Source organism: Canis aureus, chromosome 23 (assembly GCF_053574225.1).
Source record: "Canis aureus isolate CA01 chromosome 23, VMU_Caureus_v.1.0, whole genome shotgun sequence".
In the NCBI taxonomy this organism is placed as follows: Eukaryota; Metazoa; Chordata; class Mammalia; order Carnivora; family Canidae; genus Canis; species Canis aureus.
The window spans coordinates 29,773,611-29,801,110 of NC_135633.1; the positions used below are offsets into that span (position 1 = coordinate 29,773,611).

Below are 27,500 nucleotides of genomic sequence, written 5' to 3' on the forward strand. Positions count from 1 at the left end.
TCAAGTTTATTGGAAACTTATAGCCTAATGTACAGTCTGTCCAAATGTTCCATGTATACTTGAGAATAATGTATATGCTAAATGGTAGAGTGTTCTGTATATGTCCATTAATTGATACTTATCTTGATATCAGCTCCTATGTTGAAAATCATTCATTTGGAATTTTGAATGTTTTGTGTTACTTTATTTTACCCAGAATCAATTTATAAAATAGTTTATCCATTTCTTTCCCCATTTTACTGCCTATTTCTGCTTTAGGGTATTTATTGCTTCTTTGGTTTTCATGTTTAGGTTTGTTTTTGTAAAGACAGGAACAAAAATCAGTTGAAGATCCACTGCTAGAAACAAGAAATTAAATATATTACCATAAATGAAATTTTAAAGAGACACGCAAAATTCTTACCCCACTTTGTTGCTGTTTTATTCCACAAACAAAAGTAGCACAATACTGTATTTTATCCTGTCATTACTGTATCCATAGATTGCTCTCTCAGTCTCTATGGCTATCTTCTCCAATTCATTTTTTGCTGTGTTTTTGAGGTTCTTTCTGAGATACTTGCCCTTTTCATCTTTAGAATTTCCTTTAGTGGATGTTCTGATTGAAAAATCTTAGTTTCTTTTTTTGTTTTTTTTTTTTAAGATTTTATTTATTTATTCATGAGAGACACACACACACAGAGGCAGAGACACAGGCAGAGGGAGAAGTAGGCTTCATGCAGGGAGCCCGATGTGGGACTTGATCCTGGGACTCCAGGATCACGCCCTGAGCCAAAGGCAGATGCTCAACCACTGAGCTACCCAGGCATCCAAAAAAAATCTCTTTTACTTGTTATTTTAATTGAATTCTTCTATAAAATTTTTTTGAGTAGAGAATTATTTTCCTTTAGTACCTTATAAATATCTTTTCACCATGTTTCTTAGAAGTCACCAATTTAATTTTTATTAAGGGCCAAGTGTGTGTATTTTTATTTAACGTGGTATTGACTAATATAATTATTTTCTTGTGTTTTTCCCCTATAGGGAATACAGTGAGTAACCTGATTATGATTATACCTCCAATTTTTGGTGCAATTCAGAGTGTTAGAGATGGACTGGAAAAGCGGTACATTGCTTCTTATTTAGCACTCACAGGTATGTACAACACTTCATCTAAAAACAATGTATAATATTCACATGGGTTATTTTTCTCATTCATACCTAAAATTGGTTCTTAATTTTATATTGTTTATTACACAACTGGAATATATTCTGAAACTTCTGACTTAAAATTCCAGTAAACTGAACTGCATGTTGAGTAGTTTTTTAAAAAAATAGAATATTTCAAGCACATAGGAAATAATAGAGATAATATAACAAACATACCCATGTATCTTTGTCACATATTAGTACTTTGCTATATTTGTTTCAGATTTTTTTCTTTTTTAAGGAAATATACTATGGATAAAACTTAAGCTACATTTGTATTTCTGCCTGATTTTATTCCCCTCATCCTCCCAGAGTTAACCCCTAACTTAATTTGATTATCATTTTCTCACATGTTTTTGTATTTATACTACATATATATGTATACTTAAAAGTATATATGATATGGTTTGCATATTTTCAGACTTTTTATAAAGGATATTGTACTCTGTTTAACCTTTTGCAACTTACTCATATTCCTCTACTTGTCTGTGAGGCAGGGACCATGTCTTGGTTATCTTTGTGTCCCTATTGACTGGCAATTTAGTGGTCTTCAGTAAGTATTGGATGGATGGATAAATGAACTCTACCAGAGCATAAGACGGGAAACTCTCTGCCATGTTCTTGCATTATCATTGTAATGACAAAAACAACAAAGTTGATTCTAGTTCGTTTTTTATTTTTATTTTTTTAATTTTATTTATTTATTCATGAGAGACACAGAGAGAGGCAGAGACACAGGCAGAGGGAGAAGCAGGCTCCATGCAGGGAACCCAATGTGGGACTTGATCCCAGGACCCTGGGATCATGCCCCGGGCCGAAGGCAGGTGCTAAACCGCTGAGCCACCCAGGGATCCCGGATGGAGAGATTCTAATGCAGACTCCATACTTAGCACAGAGCCCAACATAGTGCTCGCTCGATCTCTGGACTCTAAGATCATGACCCAAGCCTAAACCAAGAGTTGGAAGCTTAATTGACTGTGACACCTAGGTGCCCCTACTTCCTGGGATGTTTTAAGAATGTTCATAAAATATTGACAAATCACAATCAGTAGTAACAATAAAATAAAAAGATTTAAGGAACTTTCTGGTTGCCCTAGGATAATGGTGGCCTCCTAAATTAGAATTTGTCCATTCCTCCTCCTGGAAAACTATATAGAGTAAGAAAGTAAATAATGACACACTTATTTGATACTTTCAGCTTACCATGAGAAAAAGAATATGTGAACTTCAAATCATTTTTAAATAAGCGAAAACACCAAATTTCAACAGAACAATCTTTGATGTTTTAGACTTGGGGAAGTTTGAAAAACTGCATGGAAGAGAGGAGAGGGATTGAGAGCCTAAGTCTGGAATATATAAATAAATAAAAATTCACCTTAAATGCAAAATTTCTGAAAGCAATCTAAGATTTGGTAGATCACAATACTGGCTAAAGGTGTAAATTACTTAAAAGTATTTAAGACCTAAGGTGGCATTTTTGGAAAAGTACTTCTGGGAAAGAGAGAAATAGAAAGGAGTGGGACTAGGGTGCCTGCATGGCTGATTTGGTTAAGCATCTGACTCTTGATTTCTGCTCAGGTCATGATCTCAGGGTCATGGGATTTCATCTCTGTGTAGGGGTCCATGCTGAGTGTAGAGCTTGCTTGGGATTCTTTCTCTCTCAAAAAAACAAAATTATTTTAAAGAAGAAGAGGGAGAGACCCTTTGGAGATATGTTAGTGAAGGGAAAGAAGGAATCTAGAGGGAGGAATTAATATCCTATGGAAACAAAGAAACTCAAACATGTCAGACCCTTATCCTCCACTCCCCACCCTCCCAAGTAAATAAGTATTTTTTGGAAAAGGGCGTTAAACCTCACTATTCTCACAGAAGGGGGCAGTCTTGAACTAGGAATTTTTTAAGCCCCCCGAAAATCTTTACGCTTTCCATAAATAGACCAAAAGAAGCAGTCTACATCCATATAAAATTACTGTAAAAAGAAAACAGAAAATGAGAATAAGATTTTTTGGCTCCTGGGCATCCTTTCCCTACAACTAGTTACAAAGCAGAAGGACAGAGTAGCACAAAACTCCTAGCTGAATTAGGTACCCTCAAAGAAATGAATCAAAAATTTAAAAACAAATAACACCTCCTTCTCCCCAAAGAAATAAAATTAAAATTGATTAAATTTAGGAAAAATATTAAGGTTGAATTACAATGTGTTGACAGTTTAATCAGGGGTACTTGAGAAGGCAGAGAAATAAGCAAAAGAATGAAAATGAGATAAAAGGGTCAGAGAGAAAGTAATTGAAATGGAAGAGAGGCAGAGAAGATATCATAAACATATAATTGGAGTCCCTGGAGAAGAAAAACAAAACAGTGAAATAGAGTTTACGTTTAAAACTATAATCCAGGGACGCCTGGATGGCTCAGTGGTTGAGCACCTGCCTTCAGCTCAGGGCATGATCCCAGGTTCCAGGATCGAGTCCTGCATTGAGCTCCCTGCATGGAGCCTGCTTCTCCCTCTGCCTATGTCTCTGCCTCTCTCTGTCTCTCATGAATAAATAAATCTTAAAAAAAAAAAAAAAACTATAATTCAATAAATTTTTTTATAAATGAAAGAAGAAAAATGAATCTGTGTATTAAAAGGTCCATTTTTACCTCTTAAGACTGACTTGGAATGGTTTACTCTGAAACATAGCCTTGTAAAACCACTGGATTTTAAAAATGAAAAGAAAAGAAAATCCTTAAAGCTCTAGTAAAAAAGGCTGGGTTACAGGGACGCCTGGGTGGCTCAGCAGTTGAGCATCTGCCTTTGACTCAGGGTGTGATCCCGGAGTCCTGGGATACAATCCTACATCAGGCTCCATGCAGGGAGCCTGCTTTCCCCCTCTGCCTTGTCTCTGCCTGTGTCTCTGTGTCTCTCATGAATAAATAAAAATCTTTAAAAAAAAAAAAAAAAAAGGCTGGGTTACTGACTAGGGCAAATAAATTAGATTGGCATTAGACATCATCAGCAAAACAAAAGAAAAGCACCAGTGAAACAGCATTTTTGGTGTTGGATTAAACATTAAAAATGGATTTCCTATTCCAGTCAAGTTTTTTTCAAATATCCGGGTTATAAGAAGACATTTTTAAACATGCAGGTACTCACTGACTATTATACATGTGACTCCTTCCTCATAAATCTGTGAGCCCTGTACTAAGTTAGTGTCTACTAGCTACATTTCAAGTGCTCAGTATTTATATGTGGCTCATGGCTACCCTGTTGGGCAATACAGATACAGAGCATATCCATCATCACAGAAGGTTCTGCTGACTACATTATACTAAGGAATGATGTTTATCCAAGTAAGAGAAAACTGGGAAAACTTTGGCAAAATGTCTGATGATGAGCCTTTAACATATTCAACTATAGATCTAAGGCTGCAACAAGTGGGATAGGACTGAAGGATAATAGACGGACATTATATAGTCTAATAAGTAGAAAGAGTGAGTTTGTTTTTTTTTTAAAGATTTTATTTATTTGTTCATGAGAGACAGAGAGAGAGAGAGAGAGAGGCGCAGACACAGGCAGAGGGAGAAGCAGGCTCTAGGCAGGAAGCCTGATGCGGGACTCAATCCTGGGACTCCAGGATCATGCCCTTGAGCCGAAGGCAGACGCTCAATCACTGAGCCACCCAGGAGTCCCAGAATGAGGAATATTTTTAATGAGGGAAGGAAAGAGCAAAGTAGAAGAAGTTCGTTGACTGTTGCCTATGTAATAATTTGAGTATTAAAGAATATGATTTAAGCATAACAAGTTGGATTATAAAGATCAAATAAGAAAAGAAAAGGGGACTCAGGGAACTATAAAATTCATAAGAAATAAAGAAACCCCTGAAACAAAAAAAACTCTTTCCTACCTACCAAAAGAAATTTTTTAAAGAGCAAAAAAGACTTACTACTTAGAAAAATACTAAATATAAAATGATGTGTAACAATTATAGTAAGATGATAGAGTTGAGATTGAACTTATCATTTCAATTAATACAAATGAGCTTAATTGTCAAAATGAAAACATTAAAAAATTTGCTTACTAAACAAGACTAAACTTTATACAAAAGACACACCTAAAACAAAATGATTCAGAAAATTTGGAAATCATAAGAAGGTAAGGCTAGTGATCTCGATATCATATAAAGTAGAATTCTTATTAAAAAGCATTAAATGTGAAAAAGAAAGACTTTTAAAATTCTAGAAGTCATGATTCAGAATGAAAATACAACAGTTATAAATATCTCTGCACCAAATAATACAAATACCATTTTTATATAGCAGAAACTATAAGAGATACAGGGAGAAATAGAACTATAATGATAGGGATCCCTGGGTGGCGCAGCAGTTTGGCGCCTGCCAAACCTGGAGACCCAGGATCGAATCCCACCCACATCGGGCTCCCGGTGCATGGAGCCTGCTTCTCCCTCTGCCTGTGTCTCTGCCCCCCCCCCCCCCGTGACTATCATAAATAAATAATTAATTAATTAAAAAAAAGAACTATAATGATAGAAGATTATAATATGCCACACTCAGTACAAAACAGGTGAAGTGAACAACAAAAATTAACAATATCTAAGACCTAACAACATAACTAATAAAGTTGACAACATGAATTTATGCTGAATTTCATACCCTTATGGAATATAGGCCCTCTTCTCAAGTGTGCATAAAATGTTCATAAGAACAAGAGTGGAACATTAAATGGAAATAATAAAATAATATATCATCACAGTGCATCCATGCTAAAAATTAACAAATTTAAACCAGGAAAACGTTCTTCTTTTCAAAAATTTTAAATCTATTAATTCTAAATGAAAGGGAAAATGTAAAGTGAAATTATAAAATCCTTAAAATAGAATTGTAACAAAAATTTTGCATATCGTAATCTGTGGGATTTATTTAAAGCAGCCATCAGAGGACAATCCATAGGTTTAAAAACTTAATAATAAAATATAAGACAAAGTAAAATATTAGTTAAGATCTCAAAAGGCAAGAAAAAAGGACCACAAAGTAAATCATATGAAAGTCCAAGGGAGGAAATTATAAAGACAGAAGCAGAAACTAACAAGATAAAGGACAGAAAAACATAGTTCTAATGAATGCATCAACTCCCCTCCCCCTTTTAAAGAAAAAGTAGGCAACTAGCTAACCTAAGAAAAAAGGAGCAAGCATAAACAGACATAAGAAATGACAAGGACACCTGGGTGGCTCAGCGTTTTAGCGTCTGCCTTTGGCTCGGGGATGATCCTGTGGTCTTGGGATGAGTCCCATATCGGGCTCCCTGCATGGAGCCTGCTTCTCCCTCTGCCTGTGTTTCTGCCTCACTGTGTGTCTCTCATGAATAAATGGATAAAATCTTAAAAAAAAAAAAAAAAAGACGAAGGGAAACACCCATCGAAACAAAGGAATTAAATTTTAAAACCTCTTTTGGCCTGTTTGTTGTATATGTGAAACAATACTGTTCAACAGTAAACTAGAATTTTAATTTGCTGAGTTCTTTAAAAAAAATTAAGATAAAAGCTCTGAAACTAAATTTAGAATTGGATAATTTACTAAGAAAATAGTTTAGCAAAATTGACCCCAGGAAAGATAGAAAGCTTTGAATAGACCATTGTTTATATGAAAATAGAGTAAGTTATCAAGGTACTCCATAAATAATACCAGACCCAGATAGTTTCTTTGAGTTCTACTAAAACTTCAAAGACAAGATAGTCCCAGTGTTAACATAAATTTTTTCAAAGCATGCATAATGATGAAAATTTCCATATTCATTTTATGAAGAAAACAGCATTGTTATGTAAACCTGTTAAAGTGCCATTAAAAAAAGGAAAATTAAGGACTAATATGAATATCAATGCGGATATCATAAATTATTACCAAACAAAAAGGAGAGAACTGATGCATGTAACAAAAAAGAGGAACCTCAAATATTATGCCAAGTGAAAGAAACTAAAAGACACAAAACAGATTATATGATTCTATTTGAATGAAATTTCTGGAGAAGGCAAAATTAATGGAGATAAGAAGGAAATCATTAGTTACATAGGGTTTTGGGTGGGACTGGATGTTGACTACAGGTGGGCATAAGGGCAGATGGAATTACCACAAAACTGGATTGTGATATTGCACAACTTTTTAAATTTACTAAAATTCATAAAATCATGCATTGAGTAAATTTAATGGTATATCTCAATTCTTGATTAAAAATTTAAAACCAGTGGTCACGGAAAATGGAGGAATGTGCACAATATGTGAGAGGGAGGATGTTGAGTGTTTATGTCTAAGGGGTGGGGCTGAAGGAAGAAAAGCAATCGAGGAGATTAAAGATACAGAAGACTTGAAATTAGCGATATATATATATAGGCACTGTATCTCTTTCTGGTGAGGTATAGCTACTTTTCCCATTGTACCTGATATTTAGGATCCAGGCAGCCACTCCTAATTGTTGAAGATTGATTGTCACCTTGAATTTGAGGATTTTTCTCTTTAGGGATCGATGTCTTATTAAGTGAATTCATTTGCATATTAATGACCAAAAGTCATTTTTTTTATGTTTATACAGATATGATGGTTTGAGTAACTATTCCACATATTGTGGTAATCTGCTGTCTTCTGATATTCCTGTGAATATATGGAGGTACATATTTTCTAAATTATTTTTTCCTGTAACCTTTTTCCAACTGAGGAAGGTTTAGGGGTAATTAAGGGAGATAAAAAATAGAGCACAGTAGAGGCATCATAATGAAATTCTTGGGCCTCTTGCATCAGTATCTCTTCATGGAAAGCATCCTTATGAAATTTACTCTCTGAAGGTCAGAGAAAGCCCTTGAGCTCAATATTTTTTTTAAAATTTCTTGCAATTACACCACTAATATAGATTAATAAGTCCTTATTTGATTCCTTGGAACCAGAAGTATTTCTAAATTCAGATTGCTTTTGGATTTTAGAAAATTAATAGATTATATGTACTACAATAGATCTACTAAGCCCACCAAGACTTGGGGTAGCACTCCATAGGTGAACTATTCATCTTGCCGCTTAAGACGAATATTTACACTAACTGGGGTAAAAAATTACTATGAATAGCCTTATGTCCAATCAGGTCAGATTTTACTGTCAAATCAGTTTGTGCCAAACTTAAAAAACAAAAGAATTTGTGGTTTTAAAGCTTTTTTTTTTTTTTTTTGAGTTATTAACAAGATAGTTAAATTTATTTAATTCTCTATTTTCTTATTTTAAAAAGTAGTAGATAATAAATAGAATCTGGCCCCACATTTGGAAAATAATATACCATGACAACTGGAGTTTATTTCCCAGAGTGTAGATCATTCACATTTAGGAGATCCATTAATACAATATATTACAGTAGTAAATTCAAGAAGAAAAACCATGTGATTATCTTCATAAATGCTGAAAAATGCTTTGTCAAAATTTCATATCCATTTCTTATTAAAAAGAAAACCCAAGAAATTAGGAATTGATGGATACTGTATTAATATGGTAATAGACATATCTCAATCCTAAAGCCAGCATTTTATTACTCAGTACGGAAGCACTAAAAACATTAATCAGTGCATTTATACTAGAGAAAATTATTAAGGGCCTAAAAATTGAGAAAGAAGGAAACTATCTTTGTTAACAGATATCATAGCAGGGACGCCTGGGTGGCTCAGCGGTTGAGCTCCTGCCTTCGGCTCAGGGCATGATCCCCATCCAGGGATCTAGTTCTGCGTCAGGCTCCCTGCAAGGAGCCTGCTTCTCCCTCTATCTATATGTCTGCCTCTCTCTCTGTGTCTCTTATGAATACATAAATAAAATCTTTAAAAAAAAAAAAAAAACCAGATACCGTAGCATTCCTGAAAACTCTAGTCTAGAGAATCAATTACCAAGCTAACTCAAACAACAAAACTATTTGGTGAAGTATCAGGCTTAAAATTATAAAAAGCAATAATCTTCACACATACAAACAATATCCCGTTAGAGATAATAGTAAAGAAAACCCCATTTAAAGTACCATTTCAAAACATAAAATATCTATGAATAAATTTAATAAGAAATATGTAGTATCTGTGTGAAAAGATCTTTAAGACACTTGATGACATGAAAGTAAATCTGAACAAATAAAAAGTTGTTTTTGGACAGACAACTTAAAGATTTCTATTAGTCTGGGTTAATTTATTAACTAAATTATATTCATTAAAATAATTATTAATAGAAAAACCAGTAAGTCTTTTTCATTAGGAGAGTTCGTATGAAAATATAAACATGCGAAGATACCTAGGCAATCTTTAAAAAGGAAGAGCTATAAGGATATACTACTCTTCCTATATATTATATTCTAAAACACTTATTGGTAAAATAGTATGTAGTACTGGTATTCCAATAGATAGTAAAGTGGAATTTTTTTTTTTTTAAGGCATAAATAGGGGTACTTGGGTGGCTTAGTTGGTTGAGCTTCTAACTCTTCGTTTCAGTACAGGTCATGATCTCAGAGTCTTGAGATTGGGCCCCATGTGGGGCTCTGGGCTCAGTACAGAATCCTCCCTCTCCCTCCAGCTCTGCCCTCTCCCTCACTCATGCTTGCTTTCTCTCTCACTCTAAAATAAATAAATAAATAAAATCTTTAGAAAAAAATAAAAAGGTCTAAATACCCAAGCCCATATTAGAGTTTAGTATATGATAAAGATTGCATCTCTAATCACTGGGAGAAAAGGTGAATAATTTAATAATATTTAGAGGAACAGAATAGATGTATGTATACCTCATATCATGCATAAGAATAAGTTTTAAATGATCAGAGACCTCATTATAAAAACTAAAATCTTGTAAGTACTGCAAGAAAATGCACATGAATTCTTCTATATCCTAACTGTGCAGAAGAAAGTCGTTGTAGCTATGATTCAGCATCCAGATGTAATAAAAGAAAATGTTGGCCAATTAAATAAAACCTTTGGTTTGGCAAAAGAATACTATAAGTAAAGTCAAAGCAAAAGACCAAAAGGTGAAAATATTTATGACTTATGCTACAGGTAGAGATTTAGTATCCCTAATATTGAGGATGGAGGGGCACCTGGGTGGCTCAGTGTTTGAGCATCTGCCTTTGGCTCATGGCGTGATCCCAGAGTCCTGGGATCGAGTCCTGCATCAGGCTCCCCAGCCTGCTTCTCCCTATGTCTATGCCTCTTTCTCTCTCTTTCAAGAATAAATAAATAAAATCTTAAAAAAAATATATATACTAAGGATGCGGTGCCTGAGTGGCTCGGTCAGTTAAAATGTCTGCCTTCAGCTCAGGTCATGATCTCGGGGTCCTGGGATAAGGCCCCGTGGGCTCCCTGCTGAGCCCTCTGCCCCTCCTTCTCCCCCTGCTCATGTTCCCCTTCTCTTTTTCAAATAAATAAATAAATAAAATCTTTTTAAAAAATAGCCAGGGGAGGGGCAAGATGGCAGAAGAATAGGGTCTCCAAATCACCTGTCTCCACCAAATTACCTAGAAAACCTTCAAATTATCCTGAAAATCTATTAATTCGGCCTGAGAATTAAAGAGAGAACACCTGGAATGCTACAGTGAGAAGAGTTCGCGCTTCTATCAAGGTAGGAAGACGGGAAAAAACAAACAAAAGGCATCCAAGGGGGAGGGGCCCCGCGAGGAGCCGGGCTGAGGCCGGGGTGAGTGTCCCCAGGACAGGAGAGCCCTGTCCGGGAGAAGCAGGAGCTGCACCAACCTTCCCGGTGGAAAGGGGCTCACAGGGAGTTGGAGCAGGACCCAGGAGGGCTAGGATGCCCTCGGGTTCCCTGGGACAGTAACAGAGCAACTGCGCGCCCAGGAGAGTGTGCCGAGCTCCCTAAGGGCTGCAGCGCGCACGGCGGGACCGGAGCAGCTCGGAGGGGCTTGGGTGGCAGCTCCGCGGAGGGAGCTGCGGGGCGGGAGCGCGAATCCAACAGCGCAGACCGGGAGCACAGGGCGCCGGGACACAGCCCAGGATCCGGCCTCCCCCCAGGACAGCAAGGACGCTCCTGCCCCGAGCTGAGCAGATCAGCGGCCCCGCCGCGGAGCCTCCAGGCCCTGCAGACGGAAAGCTCCGGAGTTACTGCGGGGGCTGAATCCAGGTTTCCAGAGCTGGCCCCGCCACTGGGGCTGTTCCTCCTGGGGCCTCACAGGGTAAACAACCCCCACTGAGCCCTGCACCAGGCAGGGGGCAGAGCAGCTCCAAGTGCTAACACCTGGAAATCAGCACAACAGGCCCCTCCCCCAGAAGACCAGCTAGACCGACAATTTCCAGGGGAAGCCAAGGGACTTAAAGTACACAGAATCAGAAGATACTCCCCTGTGGTTCTTTTTTTTTTTTCTTTCTTTTTTTTTTTTTTTTTTTTTGTTGTTTTGTTTTGTTTTTTGATTTGTTTCCTTACCCCACTCCTTTTTTTCCTTTTTCTTTCTCTTTTTCTTTTTTTCTTCCTTTTTTTCTCTTTCTCTTTTCTTTCCTTTTTTCTCTCCTCTCTTTTTCTCCTTTTCCCAATACAACTTGCTTTTGGCCACTCTGCACTGAGCAAAATGACTAGAAGGAAAACCTCACTTCAAAAGAAAGAATCAGAAACAGTCCTCTCTCCCACAGAGTTACAAAATTTGGATTACCATTCAATGTCAGAAAGCCAATTCAGAAGCACTATTATACAGCTACCTGTGGCTCTAGAAAAAAGCATAAAGGACTCAAGAGACTTCATGACTGCAGAATTTAGAGCTAATCAGGCAGAAATTAAAAATCAATTGAATGAGATGCAATCCAAACTAGAAGTCCTAATGACGAGGGTTAACGAGGTAGAAGAACGAGTGAGTGACATAGAAGACAAGTTGATAGCAAAGAGGGAAACTGAGGAAAAAAGAGACAAACAATTAAAAGACCATGAAGATAGATTAAGGGAAATAAACGACAGCCTGAGGAAGAAAAACCTACGTTTAATTGGTGTTCCCGAGGGCGCCGAAAGGGCCAGAGGGCCAGAATATGTATTTGAACAAATTCTAGCTGAAAACTTTCCTAATCTGGGAAGGGAAACAGGCATTCAGATCCAGGAAATAGAGAGATCCCCCCCTAAAATCAATAAAAACCGTTCAACACCTCGACACTTAATAGTGAAGCTTGCAAATTCCAAAGATAAAGAGAAGATCCTTAAAGCAGCAAGAGACAAGAAATCCCTGACTTTTATGGGGAGGAGTATTAGGGTAACAGCAGACCTCTCCACAGAGACCTGGCAGGCCAGAAAGGGCTGGCAGGATATATTCAGGGTCCTAAATGAGAAGAACATGCAACCAAGAATACTTTATCCAGCAAGGCTCTCATTCAAAATGGAAGGAGAGATAAAGAGCTTTCAAGACAGGCAGCAACTGAAAGAATATGTGACCTCCAAACCAGCTCTGCAAGAAATTTTAAGGGGGACTCTTAAAATTCCCCTTTAAGAAGAAGTTCAGTGGAACAACCACAAAAACAAGGACTGAATAGATATCATGATGACACTAAACTCATATCTCTCAATAGTAACTCTGAACGTGAACGGGCTTAATGACCCCATCAAAAGGCGCAGGGTTTCAGACTGGATAAAAAAGCAGGACCCATCTATTTGCTGTCTACAAGAGACTCATTTTAGACAGAAGGACACCTACAGCCTGAAAATAAAAGGTTGGAGAACCATTTACCGTTCGAATGGTCCTCAAAAGAAAGCAGGGGTAGCCATCCTTATATCAGATAAACTAAAATTTACCCTGAAGACTGTAGTGAGAGATGAAGAGGGACACTATCTCATACTTAAAGGATCTATTCAACAAGAGGACTTAACAATCCTCAATATATATGCCCCGAATGTGGGAGCTGCCAAATATATAAATCAATTAATAACCAAAGTGAAGAAATACTTAGATAATAATACACTTATACTTGGTGACTTCAATCTAGCTCTTTCTGTACTCATTAGGTCTTCTAAGCACAACATCTCCAAAGAAACGAGAGCTTTAAATGATACACTGGACCAGATGGATTTCACAGATATCTACAGAACTTTACATCCAAACTCAACTGAATACACATTCTTCTCAAGTGCACATGGAACTTTCTCCAGAATAGACCACATACTGGGTCACAAATCGGGTCTGAACCGATACCAAAAGATTGGGATCGTCCCCTGCATGTTCTCAGACCATAATGCCTTGAAATTAGAACTAAATCACAACAAGAAGTTTGGAAGGACCTCAAACACGTGGAGGTTAAGGACCATCCTGCTAAAAGATGAAAGGGTCAACCAGGAAATTAAGGAAGAATTAAAAAGATTCATGGAAACTAATGAGAATGAAGATACAACCGTTCAAAATCTTTGGGATGCAGCAAAAGCAGTCCTAAGGGGGAAATACATCGCAATACAAGCATCTATCCAAAAACTGGAAAGAACTCAAGTACAAAAGCTAACCTTACACATAAAGGAGCTAGAGAAAAAATAGCAACTAGATCCTACACCCAGGAGAAGAAGAGAGTTAATAAAGATTCGAGCAGAACTCAACGAAATCGAGACCAGAAGAACTGTGGAACAGATCAACAGAACCAGGAGTTGGTTCTTTGAAAGAATTAATAAGATAGATAAACCATTAGCCAGCCTTATTAAAAAGAAAAGAGAGAAGACTCAAATTAATAAAATCATGAATGAGAAAGGAGAGATCACTACCAACACCAAGGAAATACAAATGATTTTAAAAACATATTATGAACAGCTATACACCAATAAATTAGGCAATCTAGAAGAAATGGACGCATTCCTGGAAAGCCACAAACTACCAAAACTGGAACAGGAAGAAATAGAAAACCTGAACAGGCCAATAACCAGGGAGGAAATTGAAGCAGTCATCAAAAACCTCCCAAGACACAAGAGTCCAGGGCCGGATGGCTTCCCAGGGGAATTCTATCAAACGTTTAAAGAAGAAATCATACCTATTCTCCTAAAGCTGTTTGGAAAGATAGAAAGAGATGGAGTACTTCCAAATTCGTTCTATGAGGCCAGCATCACCTTAATTCCAAAACCAAAAGGAGAATTACAGACCAATATCCCTGATGAACATGGATGCAAAAATTCTCAACAAGATACTGGCCAATAGGATCCAACAATACATTAAGAAAATTATTCACCATGACCAAGTAGGATTTATCCCCGGGACACAAGGCTGGTTCAACACCTGTAAAACAATCAGTGTGATTCATCATATCAGCAAGAGAAAAACCAAGAACCATATGATCCTCTCATTAGATGTAGAGAAAGCATTTGACAAAATACAGCATCCATTTCTGATCAAAACTCTTCAGAGTGTAGGGATAGAGGGAACATTCCTCAACATCTTAAAAGCCATCTACGAAAAGCCCACAGCAAATATCATTCTCAATGGGGAAGCACTGGGAGCCTTTCCCCTAAGATCAGGAACAAGAAAGGGATGTCTCCTCTCACCACTGCTGCTCAACATAGTACTGGAAGTCCTAGCCTCAGCAATCAGACAACAAAAAGACATTAAAGGCATTCAAATTGGCAAAGAAGAAGTCAAACTCTCCCTCTTCAGCGATGGCATGATACTCTACATAGAAAACCCAAAAGTCTCCACCCCAAGATTGCAAGAACTCATACAGCAATTCGGTATGTGGCAGGATACAAAATCAATGCCCAGAAATCAGTGGCATTTCTATACACTAACAATGAAACTGAAGAAAGAGAAATTAAGGAGTCAATCCCATTTACAATTGCACCCAAAAGCATAAGATACCTAGGAATAAACCTAACCAAAGATGTAAAGGATCTATACCCTCAAAACTATAGAACACTTCTGAAAGAAATTGAAGAAGACACAAAGAGATAGAAAAATATTCCATGCTCATGGATTGGCAGAATTAATATTGTGAAAATATCAATGTTACCTAGGGCAATATACACGTTTAATGCAATTGGGTACAGCATCAGGAGTGATTATAATGTAAACTATGGACTTTGGGACTTTGGGTGATAATGTGTTAATGTAGCTTCATCAATTGTAACCCATCTCTAGGGATGTTGATAATGGGGAAGATACGCATATGGGGAAGTAGGGATTATATGGGAAATACTGTACCTTCTGCTCAATTTTGGCTGTGAAACAAAGACTTATGTGAAAAGATAAAATCATAATCATAATGAAAAAAAGTATTCTACCATTTATCAGAAAACATAGCCACATAGGAGGAAAGTGAAAGTATTAATCCAATTAACTTTAAATGTTATTTTCATTATATGTCTTCAGTTTGAAAACAAAAGGAAATTCAATGAAATCTTGAACTTTATTAGTTTACTAATTTTATTTACTTTTATTTATTTTTTAATTTATTATTGGTGGTGTAAGAGTATAGGAATTCTAAATTTATTTTGGTATGCCCTTAAGGATTAAGCAAATGAGGAAATGTATTGAAATGGTGTTGTTAGGAGAGTTCTCATGTGGAAGAAAGAAGATATAAATTTGAATGGGGGAAGATAAGGAAGAACCTTGTGATATTGGATTGGAGTTAGAGGTATCAGTATAATTAAAACAAAAAAAAATTCACGTTTTATCTTCTGAAAGGATACCTAGAAGCAATGAGTCTTAAGTAGCAGCAAACACATCTTAGTTTTGAGGCTTTGCTTTCTAAAAATCTTTACTCACTGAAGGAATGAAGACTTCTTGGAGAAATGACTGGTTTCTGGGATGAGTAAGGAGAATACAAGAGGAGTCTGGCACATCTAGAAAGTAAGAAAGTGTCCAAAAAGTGAGAGAATCCTGTCAAAATAACCAGAAGGCAGTTGGCCAAGCCAGGACATTTGGAACTTCCAAATGAAAAATGACAGAATTGGATTACAATATATGGTATAAAAAAAGAATCCACAAACAAATAAATGGTATGGGAAGGAAAAGCTTTTTTTTTAAAGAGTAGAATTGCCAAGCCAAGAAACAGACTGAACTATAGAGAATACACTGATGGTTACCAGATGGGGGGAGAAGGTAGGGGGAATGGGTGAAACTTTGATGGGGACTGAGGGCACTTGTGATGAGCACTGGATGATGTTTGGAAGTGTTTCATCACTATGTTGTACACTTGAAACTAATATTACACTGTATATTAAATAACTGGAATTTATTTTATTTTAAGTTTTTATTTATTCATGAGAGGCAGATTCACAGGCACAGGGAGAAGCAGGCTCTCTGTGGGGAGCCTGATGTGGGACTCGATCCCAGTACCCTAGGATCATGACCCAAGCCAAAGGCAGATGCTCAACCGCTGAGCCATCCCGGTGCCCCTAACTGAAATTTAAATAATAACTTAATTGCCAGGACGCCTGGGTGCCTCAGCGTTCAGCAGTTGAGCGTCTGCCTTCAGCTTAGGGTGTGATCCTGGAGTCTCAGGATTGAGTCCCACATTGGGCTCCCTTGATGGAACCTGCTCCTCCCTCTGCCTATGTCTCTGCCTCTCATGAATTAAATAAATAAATAAATAAATAAATAAATAAATAAATAAATCTTAAAAAAAAAAAAAGAACTTAATTGCCAACTAATAAATGTAAACAGTTTTTTTTTTTAATTTAATCACTGTTGTGCAACCATCATTGTAATAATTGACTCAGACAAGAGTTATCAGTGAATGCTAAAAATACTGGGTGAAAGTGTTTGGGAAATAGTTATACAACCTGAAAGAATCTTCTGGCAGGTTACTGATTAATTACAAATGTAAAAATGGTAACAACACAAGAAATCTGTCAAGTACCATCTTATTCAAGGAATCAAAGTTAACATGATTAATAATGATATAAACTAATAACTGGTTCTTCCTGGTGTGATGCACTGAAAAGGAAACATCATTTATACAGTATTACTGCCAAAAGTGTATAATGTGAATCAAATGGTAAGAAAACAATCACACACAAAAAACCCCACAACAAACTGAGGCACATTCTATGAAACAACTAAAAAAATTAAAGTTTCAAAAATATTAGTCATGACAGAGAGAGAAAGGCTGAGGAACTGTTGCAGATTAACAGCTTAATGAAATAAGGGATATTCAGCATGAGGAGAAGAAAGTCTAAAGGGTAATATTTGGCAAATCAGTGAAATGTGAATAAGGACTGTATATTAGATAATATTGTATTAATACAAGTTTCCTGAATTTAATCACTGCATTGTGATTATATAAGAGAACGTCCCTGCTTGGGAGATAAATGCTAAAGAACTTAAAGGTAAAAGGTCATAGTTTTTAGCAACTTACTCTTAAGTGATTCAACAAAATAACACTAATGTGTGTTTTACTTTATGTACATTTTTTATGTATTCAGAGAGATAAAATATGGGAAAATGTTAGTAAATCTAGGTTAAGAGTATATAGGAGCTCATTGTAATATTTTCATAAATTCTGCAATATCTTAAAGTATTTTCAAAATAAAGGGTTTACTTTTTTAAAAGATTTATTGAGCACTTATAGTCTGTATGCTAGAATATCAGGCAGTTTAACAATGAACAAGAGATTTGAAGGAAATATAGAAATAAAAATGGACAGTGATTACAGGAGAGATATCTTTGCTGATCTAACAATCACTCTCTTCGTGTTACTTCTATATCTTATTCTTGGTTTTGTGATTGAGATCATATCACTGCCCATATTAACTGTCATAATCTGTTTTTAACTGTTGGTTCTATCTGAGCATCCTGAAAGTCTTACTCTTCTGGATTTCTAGCAGTCAGCAATACCTGGTGCAAGCTAAACATGTGAGAAGGTTTGATGAATGAATGGATGCTTTATTTTAAACGCCTCAAACAGCAGGCATGTTTTGCTAATAAGACTTCTTTTTCATGTATGTACTTGTTGGAATTTTTCACCAAGATAAGTCTCGCCACTAAAAATATTGTGTGTATTGTGTATATGAGAGACACCCACATGTACATAAAACAAACTTTATCTAGAAATAGAGATTTGATTAACAAATCAAGGAAATTTACTAAATACTTGTATAAGATGTTCAGTGTTTTAATTTTGTGATAAAAATGCTTAGTAACTATGAGATGCACTTATTTTTGGGAGTTGAGGGAGATTTTACAGGAAGAATTGGAAACTTTGGCCTTGTGTTGAAGCATATTAGGGACAGATTGTTAGGAATTTATGAGGTGTTTTGTGTTCTGACTTGGAGCCTAAATCCACTAAGAATTTAGTCATTTTTCAATTCATCCAACAAATGTTTAATGAGAACCTGTTCGGTGCTGGGTATCATTCACATATATTGTTGATTGGAGCTTACAGGTTAGCAGCAGAGATGGGCATTACATAAATAATTTTATGATTGAGTATATGCTAACAATTGTCTTCAGTGTTACAAAGACAAGATATCAAGTATAGTGAGGAAGAATTAAAGAAGAGTTTTGTTTTGTTTTTTTTTTTAAGATTTTATTTATTTATTCATGAGAGACACAGAAAGAGAGAGGCAGACATACAGGCACAGGGAGAAGTAGGCTCCCTACAAGGAGCCCGATGTGGGACTCGATCCCGGATGCGGGGATCACTCCCTAAGCCCAAGGCAGACGCTCAACTGCTGAGCCACCCAGGCATCTCGAATTAAAGAAGAATTAAAAATGTTACTTTTTCATATTTTTCCCATCTTGTGTCCCTGAGCAATTGCCAGTTCTGGTAAGCTTGATTTCAGTTTAATTTGCCATCTCAATTATAGCTGCTTTGGGACCTTCCAGTCTCTTTGTCTAAAATCTTTTTCTCTCTTTGTTTATTTTTCTACTATAATGTAGTCTAAATATGCACTTTTTATGAAAGGAAGAGATGCTTATAACAGATGAATAGAAGAATCAAAGATATCACCTCTGATTATTTTTCTAGTAAGTCTATTTAAAAAGTAGAAATGCTATTAAATTGAAGGGAGAATAAGAATCTAGTATTTGTTTTAGGTAAATATTTTCAAAATCACATTTATGTAGAGAGATGATAATGAATTCAAATGAATTTAGTATTCCTTATCCCATAATAAAGCTAGCAGAGTAAATTGAAAAGCAAAGACAAGTTGTTTGAATCTAAATTCTGCCTGCCTGGTTACTATTTAGTGTTTGATGTTAAGACTCTTGGAATTTTCTAAGCTTCATGTGACTATGGCTTAGTCATTAATTTTTATGAGGCCATAAAATTTGCTGTTAACATTGATGGAGTTTGAAGAGAGAACAATAATTATCACTTATAGGGCATTTATAATATATCAGGCTCTGTGGAAAGTATATTAATTTATATTATGTCATTTAAAACTCTTCACAACCTATGAGGAACTCTTTAACATTATTTATAAATGGATATTTGAGAAATAGTTTGACCCAAATCACATAATTTGTAAATGGTAGAGCAATACCTTGAACTCAGATCTTTCTTTTTTTTTTTTTAAGATTTTATTTATTCATGAGAGACATAGGCAGAGGGAGAAGCAGCCTCCCTGTGGGGAGCCCCCTTGAACTCAGATCTATATGCTTTTAATCATTATACCATAAACCAGTAATTAAAAATTGTGTCTAATGTAAAATAGAACCATGCCAAAAGAAATCTTTTTCACAAGATTTTTTTCTCCTGAGATTTAATTTTTCCCTTTACTCCCAAATCTACAAAGTCTATTTGTAGTTGCACAAATGTATTTGTTGTGCGTTTATCTAAAGTAGATAATTAGCAACAAGAAACATGAGTTATAAAATAGTCAAAACATAAATAAAGTAGAGCAAGAAAAAGTCTATTAAAGGTTTTTATTATCCCTAAGACCAAGGGTAAAGTAGAAAATTACTGAAGTAGAAATGTCAGAGATACAAAGTCATTTCCTCGTGAGAAGGACCATTGAAAATTCTTTGCATAAGTGGCCTTAAGTTTAGTATGATCTTACCTACAGTGTGTCACTGCCAGACTAAATCAAAGTCATCTTAAATGATCTTAAGAACGTTATGCCTTTTGTCTAGGGGGAAGTAAGTGGATTGCATACTAGATTAATAACCTTTAAGATTATAGCAATTACAGTTAGTAATGAAACAGACATAAAATCAATGTGCTGTGGAAAAGACCTTTGGAAATCATTTTATAACCAGCTTATAACTTATACCCTTTATTTTGGTTCCAGCTTTTCAGACATTGCCAGAAATATCAATGATCTTTTTTTTTCTAATTTGTTGAAAAGGTAATGTAATAATAACATCACCCAGCAGAAAGAGTGTTTACATATTTTGGTTAATATTTCTTAATCTGTGTGTATGCAGTTGTGGTTTTTATAGGACTGTACTTTGAATTAACATGTCCAGCCTAGTAGCCAAAACCCAGGGACAGGCTCAACCAGAGAAGTAGGAACCACAGATAGCGAAGTAGCCTGCATAGTCAATGAACAGGAAGTGAGGAAATGAGGTAGCCAGGAAAGTAGCCTTACGGATAGTAAAAGTAACCAGTAGAAAGCCTGGTAAGATACAGCCTAAGGCAGAAAGCAGGCAGCTGTAATGGCTCTTTGTCTGGTTCCTCTGGCCTCAGTTTTGACTTATTCTAAGTGTTTTAGGCTGGAGCCAAAATAAGACAATGATTGAATGACAATATTTTCTTAAAAACTAAATATTAAAAAAAGCACAACATCTAGTCTCATTTCTGTTATTATCATGTCCATAATTATTGCTGTAGTTCCATTCTGTTTAACAGACTTTAACCTCCCTAGGCAGTCCAGACATTCTCCTTATTTGGCTATAGATATCCTTAAACAGAATTATTTTCCTTCTCCCTTCAATTATCATATTAACTCTCGTCTGTTGTTACCATTTTGTATTCTTTTCTTCTACCTGTGGAACATTTGTTTGTTCCTTAACCTGCCTGCATGGTTCTGCATGGACAACATGGATAAATGTTCCAGTTCCAGAAACAGTATCAATGGTACTAAAGCAAATCACTTACATGGGGGTAGTTGATGGGCAAAGTACATACTGGAGCACAGCAGACAAAAGGTTTCCACCTCCCAGTCCTTTTTTTTTTTCTCTAAAGTTGAGGTATATTTGACATATAGTAAAATATGCAAATCTTAAGTAAAAATACAGCTCAGTGAGATTTTACCATGTAACCACCACCCAGATCAATATATAGAAAATTTTAGTTGCCCTAGAAACTTCTATTTCCATATATTAATTTGCGTGTTCTTGAACTTTATGTTAATGGAGTCACAAAGTATTTACTCTGGCCTCTGGCTTCTTTCACTTGATGTAATGTTTTTGAGATTCATCTATGTTGTTTATATCAGTAGTTCATTCTTTTTTTATTGATATGTAATATTTCATTGTGTGAATATAATATATTTGCTCATTTTCCTGTTAATGGGCATTTATGTTTTTTTTGGCTTGGGACTTTTATAAGGTTCTGTGGACATTCTTGTATATGTTGTTTTTTTTAATTTAAGATTTTATTTATTCATTTATTTAGAGCATGAGGAAGAAGGGCAGAGGGAGAAGAGAATCTTAAGCAGATTCCACACTGAGCATGGAGCGTGACAACAGGGTTCAATCCCAGGACCCTGAGATTTATGACCTGACCCGAAACCAAGAGTTAGACGCTTAACCAACTGTGCCACCTAGGTGCCCCTGTTGTATATGTCTTTTGATGGACATACGCACTCATTTCTTTTGTATATATGCCTGGGTGTAGAATGGCTAGGTCATACGGTAGCCTCCTTAAATTTATTTAGAAACTACCGAAGAATTTTTTTAATGGTTGAACCATTTTGTGCTCCTACCAGCAGTCTCTGAGAGTTCCAGTTATTCCACATTGTTGCCTATAGTTATAAGTCTTTTTAATTTTAGTCATTCTGTTTGATGTGTAGTGGTGTCTTCCTGAGGTTCTAATTTGTATTTCTCCATTGAGTAATGATGTTGAGTACTTGTCAAAAGCTTGTTGGCCTATTGGATATCATCTTTTATAATGTGCCTCTATAAATCTTTTACCCGTTTTAAAATTGGGTTGTCTGTCTTTTCCTTACTCATTTTTGTATCACATTTTCTGGATATTAATCCTCAGTCAGATATGTGTATCATGAATATGTTTTCCCAGTTTCTAACTTGCCTCTTTACTTTTCTGAGTCTTCAGAGGAGTCGAAGTTCGTAGGCAAGAGTTTTTTAAAGACATCAGTTTATTAACTAACATGCTAGCCATCTGTTAGTAATCATGTTGATTTTCTATTGCTATTATAACAAAGCACCACAAATTAAGTGGCTTAAAACAATAAATACATTTATTATCTTGTGGTTCTGTAGATTAGAATTTTAGTACATATCTCAGTGGGCTAAAATTAAGGTTGGCAGGTCTGTGTTTCTTTCTGACCCTCTAGGGGAGAATTGGTTTCCTTTTTTTCCAGCCTATATGATTTATGGCCCCTTTCTAACATTCTTTAGGCTTCCTAAGCTATGGCCCTTTTCCTGGATCTTCAAAGCTACATAAATTTCCATCTCTGAGCATTTTTCCAGTCACATCTCCCAAAGATTCCTACTTTTGAGGACTCAGGTGATTAGGTTGGGCATGCTGCAGTAATCTAGGATAATCTCCTCAACTCAGGGTCCTTAATTTAATCATGTTTGCAAAGTCATTTTTACCATTTAAGATAAAGTGACATATTCATTCACAGATTCTGGGGCTGGGATATAGACATCTTTGGTAGTCATTAGTCTACCTACCACTCTAAAATACCCCGTCTGCTACTAATGTTGCAGCATCCTCATTGGGAATGGGATGGGAGAAAGTAATCCAAAATACACTGATAAGGCTAAATAGATATACTGGCCTCTGCATATGTATGTGTTACTATAATGTTATATACTAGGTAAGTAATAGATTAGAAAAGCTCTTATTAAATACCCTAAATTACTTCCCATCAGTTTAGGGATAAAGTCCAAACTTCTTAGGACAACTCTCCAAAGCTCATTCTCTTAATCACTACACTCTACTGCTTCTCTAATATGGTAGTGCATTTTATTTCTCTTGTGAGTGCTAACTTCACAGGGAAAGTAGGATTATGATACCCTATAATTGCAGCTGGCATTGTTTTGACACCACCAAATAACACCAAAAAATTATGACTTAGGGTCATAATTTTTAAATAATCATACTTTAAACCATTAATACCTTTGATACTTCATAGTAATATGCCCTTATCTTTTTTCATTTATTCTAAGTCCTTCTTACACATTTTGATAAATCGTGATAGAATTTAAAAGGAACTCATAGTATTTCTTAACCATTTAATTTCTGTCATGGCAAATGAGCTAACCTACATCTAATGACTCATTCTCTATGTACATGAATTTTTTAATAGTTTGAGTTAAGGATTATAAAATAAAATTTGTTGATGCCTATTGTATGCCAGGTACATGCTAGATAATCCTCATAATGACTTTTCATGATAAACATTGTTACACTTTTATTTTACAACTTAGGCAGCTGAGTCTCAAAGAGAGTTAAGCAACTTGCCAAAGTTGATAAGTAATAAGTGATAGAATTGGGATTCTAGTTTAGATCTGATTCCAAAGACCCTTTACACTCTTGCCATGATGTGGTCAGTCAAATGGATAAAAATAAATGGGTATCAGAACATATCTGTATTCTCTTGTAACCTTGAAAAAGTTTGGTAGCACGCCAAAGTATTTGAATCAAGAGGTTCCAACTCACTGAAATTCTATTATATGCTTGAGAGACTCTTAAAACTGTACTGAAGTGCTGTGAATATGAACATCTAATTAGAATATGTGGATGGTACAGTGACCTTTTTATTTAAATTCCATTACTATTTCAGCTGCCTCAGTTTTCACTAGCCATGGTCATGTAGGGAAGCTTGTCACTGTTACTTGTTTTTGGAATATTCTAGATAATTCCTACAAATGTGAATTTTATTTTTTAATTTTTTTAAATGTGAATTTGATTTTAACTTTGATACCTTAGATTTTTTAAGGGAAACATACTGATGAAATGTTGCCTAAGAGTCACCAGACATTAATTGTTTGATTTTCCATGTGATTGAATCAGTTTGCAGGTAAGAAGAAGAAAAGGAAAGCTTAGAATTCCTTTTTTTTTTTTTTTTTTTTAGGATTTTATTTATTTATTCGAGAGAGGCAGAGACATAGGCAAAGGGAGAGGCAGGCTCCCTATGGGGAGCCCCATGCGGGGATGGCAGGATCACACCCTGAGCCAAAGACAGATGATTAACCGCTGAGCCACCCAAAGGTCCCAAGCTTAGATTCTTTTTTAAAGTATCTCTAGTATTTCTAATTTGCATTATTTAAGGATCAATGAATGTTGTTTTGTTTTCACACATTTCACATTTGTTCCTTTGGCTTAAATAACTCAATTCTATTGAATTTCTTACTTGTACCAGTTTGTGTACTATCCAGAACATTTACACCTGTTAGCAAATAGTAGCGGGTCAATGGTGAGAACTGGTTTACTGTGCTAAATCTCACCAGTGTTCTTCAGCCGAGCATGCAACTTTCATTTCAACCATTTTTTAAAAAAAAGATTTTATGTATTAATTCATGAGAGACACACACAGAGAGAGAGAAGCAGAGACATAGGCAGAGGGAGAAGCAGGCTCCATGGAGGAAGCCCCATGCGGACTCGATCCTGGGGCCACAGGATCATGCCCTGAGCCAAAGGCAGACGCTCAACCACTGAGCCACCTGGACATCCCAACCATTTTCTATTTAAAAGGAATAACCTGGGTGGCTCTGCAGTTGGGCATCTGCCTTTGGCTCAGGGTGTGATCCTGGAGTTCCGGGATCGAATCCCACATCGGGCTCCCTACATGGAGCCTGCTTCTCCCTCTGCCTGTGTCTCTGCCTCTCTCTTTCTGTGTCTCTCATGAATAAATAAATAAAATCTTAAAAAAAAAAAAAAACGTGTTTGAGGGGCGTTTTGGTGGTACAGTTGGTTGAGCACTATTGATTTCGGCTCAGGTTATATCTCAGAGTTGTGAGATCTACCAGGTGTCAGGCTCCGTGCTGGGTGTGGAGTCTCCTTTGGGATTCTCTCTCTGTCTGTTCCTTTCTAATAATAAATCTTTTTTTAAAAAAGAAAGATCAACCTATTTGAAAATCTGTGTGTTGTGGCCGGTTGGTCCTAATATGGACTCTGCCTTACCGCCTCATCTTCTACAACTCTCCCACGTATGCTTTACACTTTATATCAAACTACTTGCTGATTTTAGTACCATCTATATTTTTACATATCTGCCTTTAACCTCTTTTGTCAGGTAAATTCAGCATGTCTATCCTTCCTGACTTGGTGTAGTGTCATTTCCTCTAGAAATCTTGCCTTTAAACCTTTTTCAGTCCCTCATAGAATTGGGTGACCCTTTTCTGTGCTCCCACTGAATACAACGCATATCTTTACCACAGCATTTAATACACCATGTTGTAAATAGCTGTTTCCTTTCTCACTCTCCCCTAACGATCTTTAGTAGTTAAAGGGGAAAGCAGCAGAATATGAGGTTGGAAAGATTTAGGCAAGGGCCAGATCATGCAGAGCCAAAATAAAGAGTCTGGATTTTATTCTAAAAGCCAGTGGAGGGTTTTTAGCAGGAATATGATATGGTCCTATTTATGTTTTTAAAAGATCACTGTGACTACTTTGAGGAGAATGGATTTGTGGACAGTAAAAGTACAAGCTGGGAAACAAGTTAAGACCGTTGTAGTGGTGCAGGTGAGAGGTAATAGTGTTTTAGACTAGGACAGTGGAGACTGGAGAGAAGTAGATGACTAATTTTAGAGATGTGCCTGGAGGGCTCATTAATGAGTTAAATTGTGGGAGTTAAAAAAAAAAAAAACAAATTTTAGCTGACTTTCTACATTTCTAGTTTGAGCAACTGTGTAGAGAGAAGATCTGGCATTCTATTTTGGTTATGTTAAGTTTGAAATGCCTGTGAGTCATTAAATGAGTCAAGTAGGTGTTACAATATGTGAGATTGGAGTTCAGAGGGGGCTTTAGGCAGCATTGTCATAAAGTTGGGGAATGAATGCAAGAGGGGAAGATGGCGAAAGATGCATATAAATATCACAAGTTCATAACCCAAAGGTAGAATCTGTCATGCAGACATGTTTTAATTGGCCCATATTTTAAAAATTGAACCTATTTATTTATTATTTATTTTTAAAGGATTTTATTTATTTGAGAGAGAGAGAGTACAAGCAGGGGGGGAGGGACAGAGGGAGAGAGAAGCAGACTCCCTGCTGAGCAGGAAGCCAGATGTAGATGTGTGGATGTGGATGAGCAGCTCAGTCCCAGAAACCTAGGATCCTGACCTGAGCCCAAGGCGAATGTCTTAACCAACTCCACCCAGTCACCCCAGATTTAACCATTTTAAAATTGGTTGCCTATATTTGAAAATTGAGAGAGTTCCCATAGATATCCAGATCTTTGTACCCTCTTGAATAATTAGAAGATGCAACATCACTTGGCTTGTATTTCTGCATGGGAGCAGTCAGCCAAGCTTTTCTCTTTAGAATAGTCTGTACAGTTGACCACAATCTCTACTGTTTCCTTATCATTCTTCACTTAGGTATTTTACTCAAATGCCTCTCTGGGCATTTGAATTTACAGCCCCTGACTTAGACCTTAAGGATAGAAGGAGCCAACAGAGGAACCTCAGAAGAAGCAATCATGAGATAAGAAAACCCAGGAGAATTGGGCATTACAGAATACTAGAGAGAAAAGTGTTTCAGTTACTAAATGCCACTAAAAGATTGAGTGAGATGAAGACAGAAAAGGGCAGTTGTAGCAGTGTGGATGGATTTGAGGAATAGATGGGGGAAGAAGGTGAGGAAGTAGAGGCAGTTCTTTTGAAAACTCAGGAAAATTAAAAGGCATAGGTAATGGGACAGAAGGGTAACTTTTGGAGGTATTAGAGAATATGTGAAAAATCCACTAGAGAAGTAGACATTAATGATGCAAGAGAGAAAGGTGATGATAAATTGAAGATACAGGAGAATAAATGATATCCTAGAGCACAAGAGCCCAATTGGCCTTTGTTAGGAGACATGCTGTTTCAGAGAAGGAAGGAGAGTATTGGTCCTGAGGTGGTGGCAATACAGAATACTGATAGATAAAAATGAAGATCTTTAGTGTTCACACAGAGCCAGAGAATGATCTTAGGCTAAAGATTTAGACTGATTATATTGAGGAGGGCGAGGAGAGGGATGGAGGCAAGGCAAGAGGGAGAGGGAGAGAGAGAATCTTAAGCAAGCTGTATGCCCA

At 36.4% G+C, this 27,500-nt stretch overlaps 1 protein-coding gene across 12 annotated transcripts in view; it reads left to right on the top strand.

Moving 5' to 3' along the window:
• The window catches only part of ACER3 (alkaline ceramidase 3), a 158,521-nt gene that overhangs the window by 36,270 nt on the left and 94,751 nt on the right, over positions 1-27,500 (top strand). For 8 of the 12 annotated variants that reach the window (XR_013362289.1, XR_013362288.1, XM_077867158.1 and 5 more), the window contains one exon: positions 1,021-1,131. The exons of 1 other annotated variant lie outside the window; for it this stretch is intronic. Coding sequence is in view for 6 of the 11 variants with exons in the window: in XM_077867158.1 (XP_077723284.1) it covers positions 1,021-1,131 (111 nt within the window). In the remaining 5 variants the exon portion in view is untranslated. Of the gene's footprint in view, positions 1-1,020; positions 1,132-7,765; positions 7,841-27,500 lie in introns of those variants that run through there. 3 more of the 12 variants (XM_077867167.1, XM_077867165.1, XM_077867166.1) reach the window with 1 other exon arrangement.